The 21,987-nt window shown below is 48.2% G+C and overlaps 1 protein-coding gene across 7 annotated transcripts in view; it reads right to left on the minus strand.

The window, feature by feature from the left end:
• Positions 1 to 21,987, minus strand: part of TOX2 (TOX high mobility group box family member 2) — a 134,091-nt gene that overhangs the window by 55,479 nt on the left and 56,625 nt on the right. For 6 of the 7 annotated variants that reach the window (XM_068700381.1, XM_068700377.1, XM_068700383.1 and 3 more), the window contains exon 2: positions 19,422 to 19,487. In XM_068700381.1, the coding sequence (XP_068556482.1) occupies positions 19,422 to 19,472 (51 nt within the window). In that variant the 5' untranslated portion in view covers positions 19,473 to 19,487. Of the gene's footprint in view, positions 1 to 19,421; positions 19,488 to 19,935; positions 20,387 to 21,987 lie in introns of those variants that run through there. The other variant, XM_068700380.1, reaches the window with a different exon arrangement.

The raw sequence follows: 21,987 nt of genomic DNA on the forward strand, positions 1-21,987 counted from the left end.
GATTTTCCAAAACAGCCTTTACGCTATGTGTGTTTTAAAGAGATCGCTAGGAAGATAGGGCAGGGAGAAGAGGCAGACACTCGGGAGGGTGGGCCAGGGGGATGGTTTACCATGGCACCTGGCGACTACGGGCACGGCGGAGGGGATGTGTCCCTGCCCACCACGGGTGGTCTCGCGGTGCGCGCACAGACGCCGTCGTCTCGAGTCTCCTGCCAGCGACACCCAACGCCCCTTCCCACCACCACGCCGGCTCTGCTGCCGATTCTGTCTTCTATTCTTATGTTAATTTGAATTAAATTAAACAGCCAATTATACGTTATAAGGATACATTACAAATTAGATTAGTGAGCTGGTCGGAGCCCATTCATCCCACCAGGACTCCAAAGGCAAGCGCGGGGAAGCTCGCCCTGCTAAAAGGCTGCCCGTGGCGGTGCACACAGCAGACGTGGGAGATCCAGGCTTTTCCACTGACAAGCAGATGACAGTTGTTGTGATTACACATTATTCCCCTTCAAATTAAAACACTGAAATCAGCTGAAACAACAAGCCTCTACTTGCCAAGCCTTGGCTCGCGCTGCAGGGCGGCCGGACACTGCTTTGAAGGTCGGACCCCACAAAGGGAAGGATGGAGAAGCAGGACCAAGCCAAGCCTCCTCTCTCAGAGATGTCACCCATCTCTGACCAAGCATCTGATCAAGCATCTCTCAGAGATGCTCCCCATCTCTGAGATGCCACTTTCCTGACTCCCTCCTCGCCGGCAGGTCCCCACATGTCTCTGTGCCCAGGCTATGGGCGCTGCGCTGCAGGGCATGGACTGGCTCACCCCACAGTGAGCTGCAGGACGGCATTGCAGCAGGTACAGTCCATCTCCCACAGCATCAGAGCCGTGTTTAAAAACTGTTCCTGAAATCTGAGCTTGGAGAGAGGTCCCAGTGACAAAGACCAGCTCCATCCACCAACAGATTTGCAGGCAGAGGATGGAGGGGTGTGGGGACATGGAGAGACGTGTCCCTTATGCCGTGCAGCTTCTCACCACCCTTTTATTGTACCTTTCTGTGCCACGGTTCCCTCCCTCTGCCCTTTCACCATGGGGACAGCAATGGGTGAGGAAGGCCCTGGTTCCTACTGAGCTGATACCCATGCAATGTCCAGGACAAGACTGCACGGCACGTTTATGGGTGCAGTTAAGGGGTGCCCTGTATGGAAATGGAGCTGAACACAGCACAGGGAGAACTGAGAGCTTTAGAGGGGAACGAGCTGGTTCCTCTCTTGCCTCCAGTGTCCCATGCATGGGAAGCCTGAATTTTAACACTACAACGGGATCTTCTTCCATGTGCCTGATAAGCACCTGAATTATCAGTGTGTCAAGTTTGGGGACATCATCTCCACACGCCTTTAAGCTGCACCTGAAAATTATTGTGAGTCAAGGGGAGAAGCGAGTAGCTCTCACCCTGGGCTGTCAGCATCCAGCGGCGAGTAGGCTGCAAACTGCACAAGAACCCACTGTGCAGGTAGCTCAGGAGGGAGCTACAAGCATTGAGCATCCACAAATTAAGCCTTTAGCTTTCTCCTGTCTCTCCCCTCTTGGAAGAAAAGGGAGGTGCTGTCCACCTTTACAAAACCCTCTACAGCTGGCCAGCAGCACTTCTCCGTGGCGTGTTGCTATTAATCTTGGAGGCATGACTTGACCAAGGACCTGGGAACCGCTCTCCGCAGAAGCATGGCAAACATCCAGTGACCCCAATTCTCCACTGAGTCATGTTCTGTGTGATTATCCACGAGGATCCAGAAGTCGCAGCCAAGCATTGATTCAGAGAAATATTATTCGCAGTGGAAAGCACAGAGATTTGCAGCATTATTGCAGGTAAATATTTGCCCTGTCAAATAACACTCAACAGTAAATACAAGCCTAAGAAAGAAAATTTATTCCCAGTGAGGTACTAGGAAATACGTCAACTGGTGTGATCCATCCCACCCTAATCATCCAGATGGCACAAAACACCACGGACTGTGCACCGTCCCTCACCTGCTAACTAAGCTTTTCCCATAGCTAACACAAGAGCTTACTGCCTTAGGACCGTGACCCTCTGGGCATTTCAGACATTAGGCAGGACAGATTCAGTCTAAGCAAACCAAAACCAGACCGGGAAGTCTGCAAAACAAGGAAAACATGGCTATTTGTGGTGCTGAACGGGGTGACCAAGGGCATGCCACCACAGCTCGTGCTCGTGGTGCACATGAAGAGCACGGAGGACACGGAGGCTGGGAGGTGTAGGGACAGCGGCACAACGTGGGGCTGTTTGGGGTGTTTGTGTGCCAAGGCTGGATGGTGCATGGGACCAGCCAGATAAACACGTGGGCTTTTCATACAGACTTCCCCGATTTCTCTTACAAACGTACAAAAAGGATTCACTCTGTGCCAGTGCTCATCCCACACAAGCTTGGCACACCAAGTTAAAAGAAGATCCTGAGCCATATAAAGAGGAAAAAGAGTCCAAACACAAATAAAAAAAAAAAAAAAAAGAAAAGAAAACCAAAGCTCAATGACATCAAGCACCCCCCTACTTCCTTGCAAGACTCCAAACTACTCTCTGACCACACACACGCTGCTCAGCACTGCCACAACATTTGCAAGAAGGGAATTTTGATGCATTTCTCCTGCACACGAACTGCACATGTGGAGTTTCGCTACTCAGCACGAAGCACCAAAGCCAGAGGGGCAGCACCATTGGCTCGGGGGGCAGGAGAAGATGGAAATCACCCGGACACTGCAAACCCTAGAGGAACGATGGGGCCAGCAGGGCAAACAGCTCGGTGCTCGGCGAGCGGGGACACCCCGGGCTGCGTTCCCACCCGCACCTTCTGGAGCCCCGTGCCAAGGCGCGAAGCGCTGCTGATTTTCCACGTCAGCGGCTCTGGGGCTTAGGAATGGAAATTGATACACCTCATCTTTGCACATGGAGATCCCGTCTGTGAATAGCGGGGCCAATGAATTACTTGAGTAGAGTTGGATAAATACTGTAAGGAAGTATTTATTAACTACAAATTGTCTTCGAAGTGCTCACAGCCCCCTTTACATCCATTTTCACACGCTCGGGTTTTTGACTGAGGGAATGCAGTTGAAAAGGGACAAACAAATCCTCACTGTAAGGACATGAGTGAACACAGACGAACATAAATGTGCACCAGCTGTGTCTGCACAGCCTCCAGCAACCTGCAGGCATGCTGCGAGGCTGGGAGCCCAGCAGGGCAGGAGGCAGCCACAGCAAGCTGGGTCCTGCCAGCCTGCTGGTACCTCTGTGCTCCTTTTCCTCATCTGCAGTGCGGGACTGAAAGCCCAGACAAACGCTTGGATCACCCAAAGAACAACTGATCAAACACCTCAGTGTTCCCCAAGTTTCTTCTTTTCATTGTTTCGAGGCAGGTTCTGCATGCTAAACAAACGAAGGCAGAGAGCCAGGCTCCACCTCAGTGCCACCGGGCAGCACTGCCCTGGGATGGAGCTGGACATTTACCTCTTCGCTTTATGTGGGCTTTGTCCCCTCTCCCATAGACACAAATCCCAGGGAATTACAGAGCCTTCCCATCTGAGCCTCCTGGATGGTTTCAGCCAAGTTTGGCACTGCACAAAAAGCCTCTTACACAAGTTTCATAAAACCACGTGTGCACAGAAGGGAGAGACCAGGGTCCTAAACATTCACACTTTGGCCCCAATAACCTTTGATTTTACATTCAGTTTTTACGTTGTCCAAGCTGTGGCTGACCTGCACCACCACCTCACCACAAAAAGCTAAAAATAATGGAGTTCTACAAACAATTTATAGCAAAAGAAATCAGCTCTATTGTAGGTTTTTAAAAAGGCTCCCAACTCCCCCCCCCCCCCTTTTTTTTTTTAATCAGTATCTTATCCAGAACTGGAATCCTGTCAAGAATAGTGGATAGCACACAACTATAACTTCTTATTATGTGTATAGTGATTTTATGAATTCAGTGGGGAATGAAATGCAATTTTGTCAGACTTGTCTGTGTTCATAATGACCAAGTCAAATTAATCATCGTGGATAATACTCCTGTGTCAGCCATTCAAGAGATTTTTTAATAGAATTTTTCTGATTCATGTCTTGCAGTACATCAGATCTGTAGTAATGCAGGCACTTCTAAAAATCAGTGCAATTATGGCTTCTTGTTGCCCTGTCATTTTCCTGGAATAAAAATGTCTCTGCAAAAGTCATATACTGTACATAAACCAAAATGAAAAACAAAAATATAGTTACAATTAGGCTTGATTTTTCCTAAAGATTTAATATCTTTTCGAGGCCATTATTTATGGGCAATACATAAAGCTACAGTGCACGATGCTGAAGATGGACTAGCTTATCACAGCACATACCAATTTTGTCCTGGTTGTCATTCTTCCTCTGATTGCCCCATGAATTACTGTTTTTTGCAGGCATGGAAATGACTATCCCATAGAACAAACAGGGGTAGGTAATGGGCTTGCAGTCAAATTATTGTGTTTATTAAAAATGTATCCAGGAAAACCCACACCGATCCCAAAGGGCTCTGGTTCAGGAAAATCTCTGGTTCAAGAAAAGGTTACAGTTACCACAGAGGCAGACAGACATGCATGGGAGCAGCAGTGCAGCATGCAGCAGCACGTGAAGGATTGGTAATGCTGCGTTACCCTTCTGCGGGAAGGGGGAAACCTCAGCCCCCAGTGACACAGACAGAAAGGAGTTTTGGAAATAGTTACCCCCAGGAATAAAGAGGAAGAACAATGCCATTCCCTGACTTTTCTGCACCCTGGGCACAAAAGCCCAGGAACTGCTCTCAGGGAGGGGTGGGAACCTACAGCCACGTAGTGTCCTCCCAAAAACGCAATCAGATCAGAGGTTCTTCTGGGCAAGCACAGTGTCCAAAAAATTAGTCAGCATTTTGGAAGAGATATACAAATCCCTGGAGAACACTCCCTGAAGCTCCTCAGAGACCAGAACAGCTCACACCCCTCCCTTCCACCTCTCTCATCTGTTTTTACACCTCCTAACATTAACATCAGGTTCTTGAAAACAACATCCAGCAGCAGGCAGCTCCCTGTGCTCCTTACAGAATATGCCCCAACCTACTGCTTTGCAGATTTGCTGCTGTTACCTCTCTGAAATGCCAGGTTTCTGAGGCAGAGCATGGCCAGGCATTGCTCTGTGCTGTCCTGAGCCGTGATGGGACCCGAGTGGAGGTGCCACCTCTGATCCCCGTCTCCAGCACCGGAGGCAACACCATGTTCCTACAGCTAAGGCCTTCACCATCCAACCAAATACAGGGGGCAGTAAGGCTTGAAGGCTGCTGACAGCATTGTCATGAGCCTTCAACATTGGGTTATGCAAACACTGGCAATACCTGGAGCTGCTGAAAACCCTTTATACTATCTTCATCAAGCAGGACCAGGACTAGGAGGCATATTTGATGCACAGTTGCTCCTGGGTGACCTGTAGCAATATTTAGCTTCAATATCTGCCCTCGTTGTTGATAGGAGAGAACTGTTTCATTTCAGCATGTTTTTGTAGCTATTCTTACCTAGTCTTTCAAAGCAAACATGGCAGTGCTCCAGGGGAAGCTAGGAGATGTGCAAGCTCTGTTCCGTGTCAGCAAAGCATATCCTCTGTCATCTGTCTTACAATCAGCCTCCTTACAATTGTATATAATGATTTTGCTTGATTTTAAAATACATTCTGGAGGGACTGTGAGCCCAGTGAGAGAGGAGCCATGGGGATCTAAAATTAGACTGACTGGGCCAGCCAAATATAAACTCTTCTCCTTGCTTTCCTGGTCTCTTGGCTGGAAGTCAATACAAGGAATATGATAATAGTCTACTCAAGAATATCATGCGTTTCTGGGAATTATTTGAGGAGTACGGATTTTACATAATTGCCTTTTTTGTCTCATGGCATACTGAACTTGCATAATAAGATCAGCGCACTTCACAGAAATTCATTGTTGGACTGGATGGATTTGGTATTTTGCGTTGAGCCAAGGGTGCATTACATAATGATGTATAATGCACTGTAAGCAGGTCAAGAGATAAGGCAGCCTGAAAACAGTAATGGAGTGCATGCAGGGAAGAATTAGCAAAAAGCACTCTAAGAAATTAATTCAACCTGGCTTCGTTTGAGCAAGAAAGACTCAGAGCTGGAAGAAAACTATATTCAGCACCATACTCGTCCCCTTTCAGTTTTCATCTTATTTCCCTTGTGTTTAAAACTGAAAACGTGTGGTTAAGGGTAGAAAGCCTTTGTGCCACACTTCATATGGGTGCTTTGTAGTGAGCTTCTCAGTTTTCGCTCAAAGGACAGGTCCTAGCCATGCACATGGGCAGCAGAGGTGGCATGCACCCCATGGCAGGGGTTGGGCCTGAGTGGGCTTTAAGGTCCCTCCCAACCCAAACAACTCTGTTTTATGATTTTTTTTTAATTTATTTTTTATTTTTTATCAGCAAAGACAAATTTGCAAACAAAGCCCTGTGCCACCCGCCCCCCTGCCTTTATGGTAGGTGCCATCTCAGTACTCAGACTGAATCCCACAGCATTCAGAGCACCGGCACCACTCACGATCCCAGCCCGAGCCTATGAGGGCCGAGCAAAGCTGCTCAGCTCTTGGTACTCTTGCCTAAGAAGAGAGGGTAACAGCCAGACAAAGTCACAGACTGGGGGCAGCCCCAGCGTGTTTGCTAAATTTCTGGTTACTTAATGTGAGCAAGGGCTGGGACCTCTGAAGCCCCAGGCATCACTCACCACGATGTGCTTGGACTTTGAGCCCACGCACTTCCAAAGTCACACTTGGGACCCCAGAGCAAATTAAGAAGAAATTGTTTGTGTGTATGAAGGGAAAAGGTAATAAAATCCAAGAGCAGCAGAGGCAGCCCCCTCCCCATCGCCCAGACTTGACGTGTGCGATTAGCACGAGGAAGGCAGAGATGTGGGGAGAACTTGCATAATGTGGTGAGAGCTAGCACCTCCCCCAGGGTGCCCAGCTGCTGCAGAAGCAATTTCACAGCTCATCATCCATTATGAGATTAAAATATTTTTTTTTTCCTCCCGTGAAGTATTAATAAATTGTGCAGGCAGACCAGAGTTAGCGCCATTTACACAAACGGTAGTGAATCACCCACCTAGTTATTTCTTAATGGATTGAGTATCTGTGTTCCTCCTTAGCCTGTAATTTAAAAAAGTAAAGACACAAACCTGCTTATTTGTGCCACCAGGCCCAGAGGCAGCTCCTGTTCAGCCTGGGCTGACCAGGACAATGGCAGAGATGCTGCCTCACACAGATGTGCCCCAGCACTTTGTGAGGAAACAATACCAAAACAGCCAGTATGAAATGATGGACTACAAAAAAAAAAAAGACCAAGGCTACATTGAAATCCCACCCAGAATTCACCTACTTTTCCTTCTGGGTGCAAAACTTGCTGAGGCATCGCTGATATAATGCGGTTTCCGTGGTACATCCAGTGACGATGTAAAGCTGCAGTCAGAGCACCACTAATGGCTTTTCGAACATCCTTGCTTTATTACGGTATCAGGCGAAGCAGGCATGTTTAATGTTTAAACTTCCAATGACAAATGCCTTCAGCAAATATGTTTTATGTATTTATTCAGCGTTCCTTAAGCGCCTGTCACCTTAGCAGCTAAGGTGTGCTTACCTCGTTCTTTTATTTTTATTAAAATTAAAAACACATCAATGCTTTGTGAAATGCCACTTCCTCCCCTCCCCTCTCTCCTCCCATGCCCAAGAGGAACTTGAAATCTTTTATCAACCCATCCCATAGAAAACATTTCAGACTGCCAGGAAGTTGTCGAAATGGGAAAAGGAAATTAACGGAGAGCCCCAGGGCAACAAATCAGCCTCCCACGATATCCTGAAGACCCTCAGCCCCAGAATTTGGTCCTGTGAAGGTGAAGCGCCAAAGCCAGGCACATCTGAGTCAGTTTTGTGTGATAATCCCAATACAAAATGGAGAGAGCATTGCCCTGATTTCAAGCTCAAGGACTGGGTTCAGGAGGGTGCTGCCTCCACCAAAGCCAGGCCTGGCAATGCTGCTTTTTAGATAAATATGACCCAGGTTGGTAGGGCAAAGGAGAAACTAAAGATTTCCTATGGCATTGGGATGGTTCGCTCCTTGCAGACCCTAAATACACAAAACTCATCCATGCACCAGCCCTCCCTGTCCATGAGATGTCAAGAACATCACCTAGGATCTCTCTCTACTTTTGAGTTTACTGAGCTGCTCAGAGCCACAGTTACAAGCCTTTCTCCACAACCACAAGTGCCAGAATTTATTCATTTACGCACTTATCCAAAGCAGAAGCTGTCATGCCACAAGAGCACAAAGGTGCCGGGCTGTTAGGGAAAGCACGAAGCACCAAGAGACTCATGACAAAATTGTGTGAACTGTAACATGGTGCATGGCCAAGTATCCAAATCCCCAGTGTAGGTGTGAAAGTCTCAACCCTAAGCCTCCAATATGTGATTTTTGGGAAAGAAGCAGATTTTATCTTTAACAATTCTCTCTCTCTCTTTTTTTTGTTTTTTTTTTTTTAATAAAAACAGGCTTATGTGTGGTTTCTAAAAAAAAAAACCAGGAACACACACATTGCTGTGAGTGGCTCATCTATGTCCTAAATCACAGATGTTCATCAGACACCATCTAAAGCATTATGTGACCTGGACAAAATGAGTAGCTAAGGCAAGTATCATCTTTTCAGGAGGAAGAGAAAAAGGAAAATCATCAAATTAACAACCAAAATACCTCTGTTTTCCTAAAATGATGGCAATCATCTATTTATAAGGACAGCTGGGCCACCAGCATGCTGGTTAGAGCCAGAAGCCTGCAGCAGGGGTTACCCCCCATGCTCATGGTGAGAAAGGAGACTGTGGGCACTGGCAGCTCTGGAGACAATGCAGAGCACTCCCTGACACAGGGGTGAGCTTTGCAGAGCTGTGAAGTGAAGGTGCAAGAGGACTCACATCAACACCAGCATGGTCATCGCCATCCCACCACCATGAAAAACCCAACCCAACACACAAGGCACGAGATGGGAGGAGCTTCACTAGCAGCTGCATCCACAGACAACCAACCCCAGCTATCTGGAGGGCAAAATAACTGAAACACTTAATTTGTTAAGCAGCTGGAGAGGTTTTTCTATTATTTTTACTAGTTTACAACATGCCAGGTGGAACCTGAACTGTCCCAAGGGTGATGGACAGAGGTGGAAGGTCCAAAACCAGAAACCTGATCCTGCTAGCCTGGAGGTGCAGGGGGCTTTGAACACAACAGGGCTGCAGGTAACAAAGCCAAATCACCAACCCCAAGGTAAAAATTCAGATTCACACAGAACAGTCCAGGGCTTCTGCTGCCATCTTTCAAACCCAAGTCCCGGCAAGACCTAAGTATTTCCACAAACTCAGAGATGAGTGCTTCTATTGCTCATAGTAGCACCAAACTGGGTACCCCGGAGTCCTGCTGGGTGTTACCAGCAAAAAAGCATTCTCCTAAGACCTGCTCAGATATGACCAAAATGGGACAGATCTTCTCAAGGGAGATTGCTAAAGAAGCTACGCTGCAAGCTTTCACTGTTTCTCCTCCTATTCCTATTCTTGCTATCAAACAACAGAAATCCCTTTCCAGATTGGAATCCATGAGACTGAAGCTGGCTACCAAGAATTGCATGGAAACAACAAAACCAACACAAGCAGAGGTTGGGGATCTCTAACGCACAGCACATCCCTGATACAGAAGTCTAGAAACCAGGAAAAGCAGAGGACTCGCCCTGTTGTCTAATGGCAGCACTCAGGGTTTCAACAATTAAACGCCCGAGCACGAGTTGCTCAAAGAGCCACAGAGTTTTCTGCGTTTTCCAGAGCAGCTTTCCCTGTTTGATCCCAGCATCTCTGTGCAAGCACGATGAATTCATTCCTGAAGCTGCATTCAAGTACCCAATAATTTCCATCTCTCCCTGCAGTTCTCCCTCTTGACATTTCATGACCAATTTTCTTGGGAAAAACTTAAAAGTCTGAGCTTGTGGGGTTTTTCTAGCTCATCCTTCATGTGTACAAACCCACGTGACTGCACGCAGGGCACTTGTGGAACACCACATGTGCACAAGCATCCAAGTTCAGTGCATCTGCAAGAAGGTGTGCAGATGTTCATGCAGAAACACAGCTTTCAACCCTCGGGTGAGCAAACACCCTCCTGATTTTATGCAATGCGGTTCCTACACCAGCTGGCTCCATGGTGGAAACGGGCACCTTTTGGGTACTTGTTTCTAAAATGTGCTGGGAATTGCTGAAGCCTGGGAAAAAAGCTCCTCAAGAGAAAAGCAGCCCCTGGCACAGGGCTTGGCCACATAGCTGTCTTGTTTGGCTTAGAAGTCAGCTGGAATACTTAAAATAAATTTGCTAAATTGTCTTCCAGAGGCTGATGGCTTTTCTTTTCTTCCCTCCTTAATAAAATTGCAGGGGTATCTTTATTGTTATGTCTAATTTTAGAGAAAACTAACATTTCCTGAGATTCAATTTCTCTCATAATTGTTGGAAGGAAACTAAATTGTCTGCTGTAAACATTCACTGTATTGTGTGAAAAGTATCTTTATTACAGCCCACTGGGAATACTAATAAAATTCCCAATCCTAGCCCTTCCTTACTTTTTTTTCTTTTAGCTGGCTCTTTTCTCTCATATACCCATTAATGTCAGTTCAAACATTCTGCAGTCGAGATATGAGAACTTAAAATATATTATTTAACAATCAAGGGTAGAATAAAGACTTGTGAACAGTAAGATCCTTTCTGCCTTCTCTTTTGGTGCTTTCTATTATAGAAAATGAGAATGGCTATTCCATTTGTCTGTGTGCGTGCTTAGAGTTGATGAAAAAAATCTCATTAGTTTAGTCCGACATATACTCAATACAGTCTATGTACATATTTTTTTTTTCATTTTATTCTACAGCTGCAAAATGATACTAAATTTCATCAGATTGGAACGAAAACTGTGGTCTTGGAACATTTCCCTTTAAGGGTCTTATATTTATTCAGAATTCATGAATCATTTTCCAGTAATACAACCATAATTATTCTTAAAGTGTTATGTTTGAAGGTTTAATATGAAATACTTGCAAAAAGCTCTTTTTCACTTTGATAGTTTGTAATCTTCATGGTAATCAGATCAGTTAGCCCTTCACACAGCAGCCAGGAAAATACAATTTAATATGAATCTCATACACTTCACTCATGTTTTAATTAAAGTAATAAAAGCCAAGTCATATTTTGTCCTTTACAGTGTACACAAATGCACAGACCTGAGCATACAGCATCAGCGCCGACACTTTTGATGACTGCTGATAAATTTCCTAGTTTGAGATAAATCTAATCCAGGCTTGCCCAGAGCCTGCTGGCCATGACAGCAGCGCCACCGACGAACAAGACCCACAAGGTTTGTCAGCAGAGCTGCGGTACAGGTGGTGGTCTGCTTTGCCACCTCTCAAGCCATCATCCCCAATCCTTTCTGATTTCAGTTCCCATCTCAGCCCCACCAGCCCGGCCTGGGGCCTCACCTGGCAGGGAAAGACCCAGGTGCTCCCCAGAGCAGCAGAGCCCCGTAGGGCTGGTGGTAGACACGCTCCTCTCCTGGGGGCCCACGCTGCTCCTCTCCTGGGTACCCACATCGCACACTCCCTGCCTGGGCACCCCCAGTACATGCTCCCATCCTGGGTACCCGCTTTACATGCTCCCCTGCCTGGTACCTGCTGCCTGCACCCACCCAGGGCTGCTCAGGCTTCAACAAGGGCAATGCCACGGGGCTCTGCTCCACAGATCCTGAAGCAGAAAAGCAAACCCCATCACCCCTCCATGTACAGGTGCCAGCCCCTCCTCGCAGGTTCGCTCCCCACGAGGTCCCACCACCTTGTTAGAGCAGCTGGGGCTTGACAACTGCATCATGCTCAGAGGTGAGCAGCCTGGATAAAAAAAAATATATATATATAAATGTATTATCCACTTCTGGATAAAAATTCAGGTCCGCTATCCTGCCAAATTGCCTGAGCACGTAGATGTTGGAGCAAAGACCTGAGCACCTGAGCGCAAGCAGCTGGATGGCTGCACTTGGGATGTGTAACCCTGAGGTTCTCTGCTGCAGGTCAGGCCAGCACAGGGCTGGAGCTGAGCTCATCCTGCAAGCACCCAGGGCAGCCCCATGCTGTCAGGGAGCAAAAGGGCTTGTTCTGCGGCCACGGAGCTGCCTTCCTGTTTGCACAGGCCTCCATCCAAACCCAAAGTGGAAAATGATGTTTTCCTGCTGGAAGTAAGTGGCTCCCCACTTAATCACCCGCAGTGACTGCAGACCCAAACACAGGCATAGGAGCAGGAGAAGTAATCAATCAGTTGGGAAAGGAAATCCCAAGAGCACTGGGCCAGGTTTTTTGCTCATACTTCTGCAGCTCACCATCCTTCATTTGCCCAAATAAAAACAATTTTCCATAGCCACTCCCCAGAGGTCCATCCCAGAAGCAAACAAACCTCTGTGTTCACAAACAGGAGCCAAAAACAACGCCCTGACAGGACGCATCAGAAAACCTTGCTCATCACAGCTAGGCAGTAATGATGCTATCAGAGCTCAGCACCAGTCACGAGCAGAGGAAGCCCTGGCTCCATGTCACACTGTGTCATGGTGGGCAAACTGGGAGACGAGTGGGATGAGACAGTCCCCATGCCATGGGAGTCCCCCCGCACATCCCTTTGAGATGACTGAGACTGAGCAGAGCTCAGCTGTGCCCCCCAGCTGGTGCTGTGCAGCCGTCCCAGTTCCCCCCCTCCTTTGTCCTGCAGCACACAAGGTGGGACCTCAGGTGCTCAGTTCCTTTAGCCCCGCTGAGAAGCATCACGGTGTGATGGGACCCAGAAAAAAAACAACATCCAGGCATCCACCCCTCCAGATCTCCTCCCAGTATCAGTATTTTCTCTGTGTAGGACTTTGGATCAGGAAGCAGCAGCAGGTGCTGTCCCAGTGGGATGCACATTGCCCCGCTGCTCCTCAGGCCCACCAAGCTCCACCAGCCCCAGGGACCCACCACCTCCCTGGCTCCAGCTCCAAGGGCTGGAGCTGTGCCTCCAGCTCTGGAATGCTCCTCTGCATTGATTGCCATTTTATTATGAATTTGACGCATGATTACAGACTTCCTCGCTGTTAAAGCAGATCAGACGAAGCTGTGAAGATCCCTGTGCACATTTTGATCACGCACCCCTCAGACCAAGGACTACCTGCAGGTGTTCTGCTTAACACAGAAACTCTTACCTTTGGGTCAAGCACAATCTTTGCGCTGGTTCAGAGCCCAGAAAACATTTGGAAGACACTGGAAAGAGAAAACAAGCTTACTGCTGGACTGACCTGAGGGCTAGCTGGCTGCACCTGGGAGAGCTCGAAGGAGCAGTGGACGCTGCTGTTCCTCTTCTATCTGACCACTGCTTCAATGCATCTCGGGTCTCATTCTCCCTCCTGCCTTTGCCCCTAACTCTAAATCTATTTCAGAACCACAGTTCCTTGGTGAAATGTTTGTCCATGCATGAAATCCAACCACCACAACAACCTCTGAGCTTTCTGTCCCTAGGAGGCACTCTCCATACCACCTGACAGTCTCCTCAGCTGTACAAGATGCTATTCTTTCTTCCCAAGAGAAAATGCAATAGGAACAGAGACTTTAATTTGGTCTGTAACTGCTCAGCTACATTAGCTTTTCACTCTGTGATGCTTGGTGGCTATTTTTCAAACACCCTATTGTTAACAGCTTAGGAATCCTTTGAGACCAAGGGCTGAAGATGATGCTCTGCTTGTAACAACAAGGGATTTTTATTATTATTATTTATATAAGTACCACAGCCAACCCAACAGCAGCAATGGAAGCTTCTGTTGCCAACATGAAGTTACTGGAACTGCTTCCTGACTGCATCACTCAGAAATTTCACTGTCACCTAAGAGTTCATGCAAAATTCACGAGCCTGGATCATCAGCTCTAGCTGTGCTCACCTCCAGAACCCCATCTGGAAGGGCTTCCATTAGCTGCTGATTATAATAAATGACATGTACCACTCTATTGTTCATTCTGAAATAGTACATGAGATTTCTCCTGAATTGTCTGCTGAGAAGGGCATTTAATATCTATCAATGCCTTCCCTCTATTTTTTATTCTCTAGCACAACATACGAAATTACACAGTATTACTCCAAGAACAGCAGGGAAAGAGCAAAACCTGTATCTCAGTGCAGGTGCCTGCTGCACCATGCACTCCAGCTTCCACTTACACCGTGCTGCCAGCTCAGCTCAAGCTTTTCTTTCAACTTGAGGTTGGTGCAAAGCTCGCTTCTCTTCACTGGGGTCTTAAAAAGGGGAGAGAGAGACAGAGGCAAGAGAGTCAAATCCAAGGAGCACGGCACTGGTGGACATTTGGGAGTTCTCCATGCCTGGGGCCAGGTCCCCCTCTTTTACACCCTTCTATTTATGTCAATGATTTTCTCTAACAGTGACCATCCTCTGACCATCAGAACAAGCCAACACACAGCCAAGAGCAATAGAGCATGAAGACCCTGAGATATGTCTGTCCAATTTAACATGAACCCAAGTTTCTTCAGACGCAAAGACTCATCGGACTCCTCAGGAACCTAACAAGTTCCTTGGGGAACCTGAATGGAAGTTGTACCAAGAACAGCCTGACGGTGGGCCCTGACCTCCCTGCCCCTGTGCTGTGTAGTCTGCAGCAGGGGGAAACGTCCTCGTTGGTCCTGCCCACAGCTCCTAGCAGGGAGGACGGAGCTGCCGTAAGGGGAGGACGACCGGTGCCTTCATTAGCAGTACCTAATTGCCCTCACAAAGGGTGGCCCCATGGCTCCAGCTCTGCAGTTCCCAGCGTGGACGAGGACCATTGGCGCTCGTACCTGCTGGGGACTGGTTTTGTTTTATCAACTGCTGACATTTCTCTGCAACTCAGCCGAGATGGGTGGGAGGCCCAGGAGGTGGGAGTGCGGAGCGTCTGCCAGGATTGTGACAAGGTTTGACGGCATGTTTTACAGCGGAGGCTGCCAGGATGAGCTCCGTCTCGTCTGGAGCACTCGCAGTGTGCCAGGAAGGTATCTGTGGCTTCCCACACTGTCATTAATTTCTAATTATGCCATCGCTTGCTTTCTACATTATTGCTTATTTACCAAACACAGCTTTATTGTAACGTCCAGTTCCTTATAACTAGCAAACCCATTGTTATGCGAAAATGAATGTCCTAAACATTATTTATTATTTGATAAACCTTGTGTAACCCTGAATTGAGGACATTAAATGGCAAGAACACTACTTCAAAATCCCATTTTAAATAAGTCACCAAGACAGCTGTGCCTTTATAAAACACATTAGAGTGGCACTCAGAGCACATATGGCTCAGGGATATTTACAAATTATACAATTTCTGTCATTCGGTCAAATAAGAGGGACGTTTTGACCCCAGAAATGAGTCAAATGTAAGTTGTAATTCAAGCCCCACCGGAGGCCCTGCTGTAATGTATCCTGACGGCTGATCAAGGAGCCCTGACCATTTGACCCACCAGATCAGCGACTCACTGTATCTATTATGGCTAATACAGCCCCCAGCTTGAAGATGTATGGAGATAAACAGATAAAGGGCAATAGATGCAGTAGATAAATGTTGATTTATACACATCCAAGCACGCAGACACGCAGATGGATTCCATGTGTGCAGGAATGGGCAGGCATGTGTGAGTCCACGCTAACGTTTACACGGGGACACATCTGAAGCCAGATGTAGACGTGTGTGCATGACAAACTAAACCTCTCTTAACTCCTTTGCCCTCGGTGCGCTGTGTTCAGCTGAGTTGCTGCCAACTCACACGCAGCAGGAGAAAACTCCACCTTTACTTTACGCACATGCTGCCACGTGGAAATGCCGTGTCTGTATGAACCAGAAGATTTTAACACCCGTGGTTACAGCAGTGGGGTCCTTTCTGTGCTCTCAGGCACAAAGGCAAGGAGCTGCTTGTGCCAGTGCAGCCTTCCGGCTTGCACAAACCACCCTGATGCATAACAGCATTTGCACGAGGAGTTGCACAAATTGACTTGTCAGAACAGAAACCAGCGTGCTGCTCAGCTGGAACAAGCTGTGTACAGAAAGCTCCCGGGATTAGGATCAAAAATGCCCGGTGCTAAGTAATGAGCTCTTCCCTCCTTTGAAGCACCCATTGCCCCAGGAGCAGCCAGAGAAAAGTGATGGAGAGGGGAGAAATCTGGCAAATGCACCCATCGAGGTTTTCCACGATGGCATTGCTGCCACGCTGACGAGTGTCCCTGTGTCTCAAACCCAAACATGCACGATCCCATTGCCACCCAGTTACACATTTTGCCCTTCGTAGGGTTACTTTCCCCATCGCAAAGGCATTAATAAATACCTTCTCTTATTGATTTTGCAGGTTTTTTTTTTTTTTTTTTTTTTTTTTTTTTCTTTTAACAACAACGTTGCATTTCTACTCATCTGTCATGGTACCTCGCCTGGTTTGGGTTCTGTGCATTCCCTGGGACTTTGCATTAATTCCTTGCTTTGTTTGGGGGGTGGGGAAAGAAGGAAAATTGGCAGGGGTGAGGAATGATGCTCTGCCGACTTTGGGACACACAACAGATACCTCACTCATCTCGGGGGTCAAATGTCCCCGACTGTTTGATCAGATGTCAGGTTGCATTTATGCTCTGGCCCCTGCTGGGGGTTGAGTTACATTTCACATTTGACTCATTTCTGGGGTCAAATGTCCCTGTTATTTGATGGAACAAGAGGAATTATCTTCCCCAAGCAGCCTGTGCCGGTGCGGGTGCGGATCTGTCAGCGCTCTCATTGTGTTTTAGGCTCCTGTATTTCTGCATTTAGCTCTCAGCTGAGACAAACCCCTTTTGGGATGAAAACAAGAAACGCAGACTAAAGCACACAAGCAATCACATAAAGGAAGATTAAGGGAGAAAGCAGATCAGCTGGCTTTAAAATGTTCATGGCAGTGCTTGTTCTCACAAGTTAGCAGCTCAGCAGTGCAGGAGCTGAAGGCGAGGGAAGCCGTCCGGGCTGAGATGCTGCAGAAGCTGCTTAGGATGAAAACTGTGCAAGGGGCTGTGATAAGGCTGATGTTGGGATGCTGCAGCTCCGTGATGCTTTCCAAGGAGTGCTCAGCACCAGGGCAGCCCTAACCACAGACTCTGCAGCTCTACTTATAAAATGAGAATAGTCTTATCCTTATCTGTGTGATGGGAAGGGATGACTCCAGAGCTTAAGCAAGTGCTGCGTCTCAGGACAGAAAGTGCAAAGCATTACCCTGACAGACAGGAGCCATTTAAATGGGGGCAGAGGTGATAAGCTGAGTTCTACTTTCCACCTCACTCCTTCTTGATATTTTGAAAGAAGAATCACCAGGCAACGCAAACTACAGATCCAGAAGCAAAAGGCGAGTTCCTATAACCCAGACGAGCGTGAGCATCCAGCCCTGGTGGAGCTCCATCCGCAGCAGCAGTGCCTGATGGTGCACAGCGTGACTGAGTGGCTTAGGATGAAAACGGAGGGAAAAAACACCATGCCCATCAAATACAGTGCAATAGGTCCTGTAATTAGTGTGTGGGATTTGTCTTTGTCCCCAGGGATGCTGAGGGCCAAGCACTATCCCACCCGGGTCGCATGGGCAGCTAGGGGCTGGTGAGCTACCTGCCTCCCAAAGGGCATTGTGAAAGTGCACTCCTGCTGCTTAACGAACTCGTTGAGGCTACAACAGGTTGAGCAAATGAAAAAAACATCTGGAACCCTCAGTTAAATAGGAGAGTCACGTTATTAGTAATAAAGTCATGACCAGTGCTGTAAAGCGCGCGATGGTTAACAAGCAATGACGTGAGGGTAAATACACCGCGAACCCATGTGGTGACGGAGGAAGGGACACGATAACCTCTGTGACATGATAACCTCTGCTTTCCCTTGGACGTCACCCCTCCTCCTTCTCCTCCTCCTCGCCCTCGGTGTGGCCAGCCATGCCCCCTCAGCACAGCACTGCTCCTTCCCATTGCTCTCCACTCACCCATGCAACTTGGGCCCATTTCGAGGAGGAAACTCATTTTGAAGGTGGAGCAGCTAATACAGGTGCTCCCTATGGGGTCTGTCACCTAACCGCATGCTCTGGACAGCAACGGGGTGGGAAAGGGCAGAACCCCGACCTGCAGCCCCTTGGGGTCACCCTATTCCTTTCTGCCTTTATTTAACCTGTGGCAATTCCCAGCTCTGACTATGAGCAGAGCTTTTGTTGGTTGACTGTGTCTGGTTCTGCAGAATCACCCTGGAGCACAAACTTTGCAATTCCCTCCATGCTCTTGGAAATAGCTCTTACACCAGAATAACCCTCTGCTCACGTGCTCCCGCACTATAAGGCAAACAACAGGTTTTTGTTCTGTTTGATATACAGATATTTTTTTTTCATCATTAGTATGCAAGTTATATGCCACGGATGACTCAATAGCTTCCTAATTTATAGTGATGCTGTGGCAACTGCCCAACACTAGCAGCAGGAGTGTGTCAAAACCTCGCCCCAGGTGACTCAGGCCAACTCCAGGGTAATAGGAAGCCAGCAGCATTTTGGGATGGATGGAAAGCCTCACATGGCTGCCTTTCACTGCCTTGCAATGCATCAGGTTCACACAGAACTCATCACAGCCTACAATGCACGTGGCTGTGGCCAACAAGACCACACAATTAAGTGCCTCGCTCAGACCCAAAACAGGATGCTTAAAAATATCAGAGATAAACTTGCATCTTGCCTTGTGATCAGAAGTTTCACCCCGAGGACCACAGCAGAACGCAGATTGGGCCACCTCCCCTCTCCCAGCTGGGAGGACAGGCAGGCACGTGCTGAAGTTCTCACCTCCCAGCAGGGCACGGCATGTGCTTACGTATTTAGGGCTCCCCTGAACAGCCACTTCTGCTCAGGGCCCCGTGAGACGTGAGCACTTCTATTCTGGTCCTCCCCACGTGGGTTCCAAAGCAGCTCCAAAACAGGAAGCCTTTGATTCCTTTCTTTTCCCCAGGCCAGCTAACTGCTGACCCCTTCGGCTACAGGAAATGCTCTACGTGAGGGATGGAGAGAGGCACCTGAGCTACACACAGTGCCTGGAAACCTCACGTCCAGAAACACCGACTGCACCTTGGTTTATAGCGAAGGATGCTGACCTCCTCTGTGGACCCTCTTGATGCCCCGTGAGTGTGGATTCCTGGAGATCTCCCACAATTTGGGCTTTGCCATGGCCGAGGTCTCCTAGGAAGCCTCACCCACCCTGCCCACCCAGCCCACCCAAGCAAAACGATGCTTACCTGATTTGCTGATAGAAACTCCTGGGTGTTGTCGTTCATTCCCATGTACATGTTCTCCCCATCAAACTAGAATGGCAAAAGAAAGTTAGAGTTAGAGAAATGCCATTTGCATGCCAGGGTTATGTGCTTCCCAAACGCCTTCCTGGCCCTTCACGTAAAGAGCCAAGATTCCCAGAATGAAATCCTGAGCTGGTCCTTGAGTACTTTTGAGCATGTATGAGCTCTCATACCTTGCTGTTACTGCAATGGGACGTGGTAACATGACACGTTTATGGTAATTCTTTCAGCATAATGAAAGAACGAGTCACTCCGATTCAAACAAATAAACCGAGAATGTGCAGAACTGCAAATCCACAGATCTGCCCCGAAGCAAGCAGCACCGAAATGAAGTTGTTGCTAAATTCCCACTCCACCATCGATCAACTATCAAAAGCCAACTTCCATCCACGGAAACTCCCAAGGCAGGCAGGTCACATTCAGTCTTCTACCAGACACATCCCCGCTCCTTTACCACCAGGGCAGCAGTGCAGAAAGTCACTCTGGACGGTGCACTGGGGAGTCCACCTGGAGCCCGGTTCTTCTCCCCGACAGTTTGCTGTTTGCAAGCTCTGTGTGCACGGCGGCGCCTCTCCTTCTCCTCCCCTTCTCCTCTTCCCCTGCCTGCCCACTAGGACTCGACCTCCGCGATTAGGGATGTGAGGGCATCCTGAGCACGGTGGCATTCACTGCTACAGGCGTGCCTGCTACCTTCACCCCACTGCGAGCTGCTAAGCCCAGCGATTAGCCAGCAAAACCCCCACGGAGAGCCACAAAGCCGTTCCCGTTAATTAGCTGCAGCGGGAGCTGTTCACTTGCTCCAAATGAAGGAAGAACACCCTCCAGAGTTGTCTCCGGCTCAAAGTGCAGCTGGGACAGTTCTGGAGGCAAAGTTCACAAATTAATTACGGCAATAAAACGGGATATGCCGTAAAACACTCCTGAGACAAGGATGAAGGTACCAGCTGCGAATGACACCGTACACTTAACAAGGGGGAAGAGCCGGCCCTCTTGCCCTTACAAGCCAGATGATGAATTGGAGATTGTTCACCCTGCACACGTCCTCTTGCTCTCCAATGTGAAGCTGATAACCAGTTATGCCTTAACTGAAACGGGCCGCATTAAGGACAATAAAAGAGAAATCTAAATAAAACCAGGTGAAGGTTTTCAGTGTAGACTATTAATTACGCTTCCATTTCTCTGAGTGCCACAGGATTAGCTATTAAAGGCCGCAGAGTTAGCAAAGCCCTGCTCAGCACCAGAGTGCACAGACACCCTCTAATTGCCAAACCATCCTCTGGGATAGCACAGCAAGCCAATTAAAAGCAGCAAAATTACAGCGGCTCACATGCAATTCACCACCTAATAGTGGTGGCAACCACAGCAGGATGGAGGGGGATCCCCGTGCGTGTACAGGATTTCCTAAAACCCCTCGGCGGGGAAGGAGCAGCGGGATGCTGTGAGTACCAGCATCCCTGCAGGCTTTCCAGGACCGGCAGCAATTCCAGAAGCCAGCCGGGTGCGAGCCACGTTGAACTGAATTTCCCTCCATCTGCAAAACGACTGCCGGCACAGCCGGCTGCTGCTAACGTGCTCCCAGCTGGAGCTGCCGTGCTTCCAGACGTGCAGACTCAATCAGCTCTGCAGCCTAAAAACCCTCTGCCAGCCCAGGCTGAGAGTGCAGGAGGGGTGGCACAAGGCAGTGGCATGTCAGCAGCATCTCCTTTGGGGGACAGGCACAGTTATGGCCCCGAGGTCCTGCTCCTCATCTCTTTTCAGGAGCACGTCACCAAAAAAACACCCAGGTTTTTGGCCCGGGACACCCCAAGGCTTCGTGATGCTCAAACGCTGCTGCATCGTGGGAGGTGCCGGGTGAGGCAAACACAGCACGCAGTGTTTCCAGCACGCAGTCCACAACAGATGTAAAACATTTCAGTGGGGAACTAATTCCATCTGTCCATCTGTCAGTCTGTCCGTCCCTCCCTTCCTCCCCAAACTCGCACACACACGCCTCACTTTTGCCCTCTCCAGCACGGTATTTTGGAGATGTAGGCTAAGACCTGCTTGAAACAGCTCTTCTCCAGAAAACAAAAGTCACCTGCAAAGCCATATTCAGAAAACAAAAAGTGTCTTTAACTGGGGAGGTCCAGGGCAGGAAGAGCACTCTTCTTTCTCTGTTTGTCAGAATGTATTTTTTATGGCTTTTTACCATTTCTACCTCCATTCCACACTTCCTTCTGCCCTTTATGCCTTCATAATAACGGTAATGAATCCTGCCTTCAAAATTACTGCGCCTCTGATTGCCAGCCTGAGCAGCGAGCCTGAAAATCAAGGCTTGAAATGCGATGGAAACTTTGGAACTTCCCCACTGCTGATTGGATTTTTTTTCCCTCTCCTCCAGGCTATGAGGGTGCAAACAAATTTATTAGAAATTCTCCCATCAGGATATTTTTTCAATTAGACATTTGCCACTTATCCAGCAGCCAGGTAGAGCAGATAAGTAATGTGCTCTCCTTCTTCTCATTATTGT

The sequence above is a fragment of the Anas acuta genome, chromosome 16, assembly GCF_963932015.1.
Source record: "Anas acuta chromosome 16, bAnaAcu1.1, whole genome shotgun sequence".
NCBI lineage: Eukaryota > Metazoa > Chordata > Aves > Anseriformes > Anatidae > Anas > Anas acuta.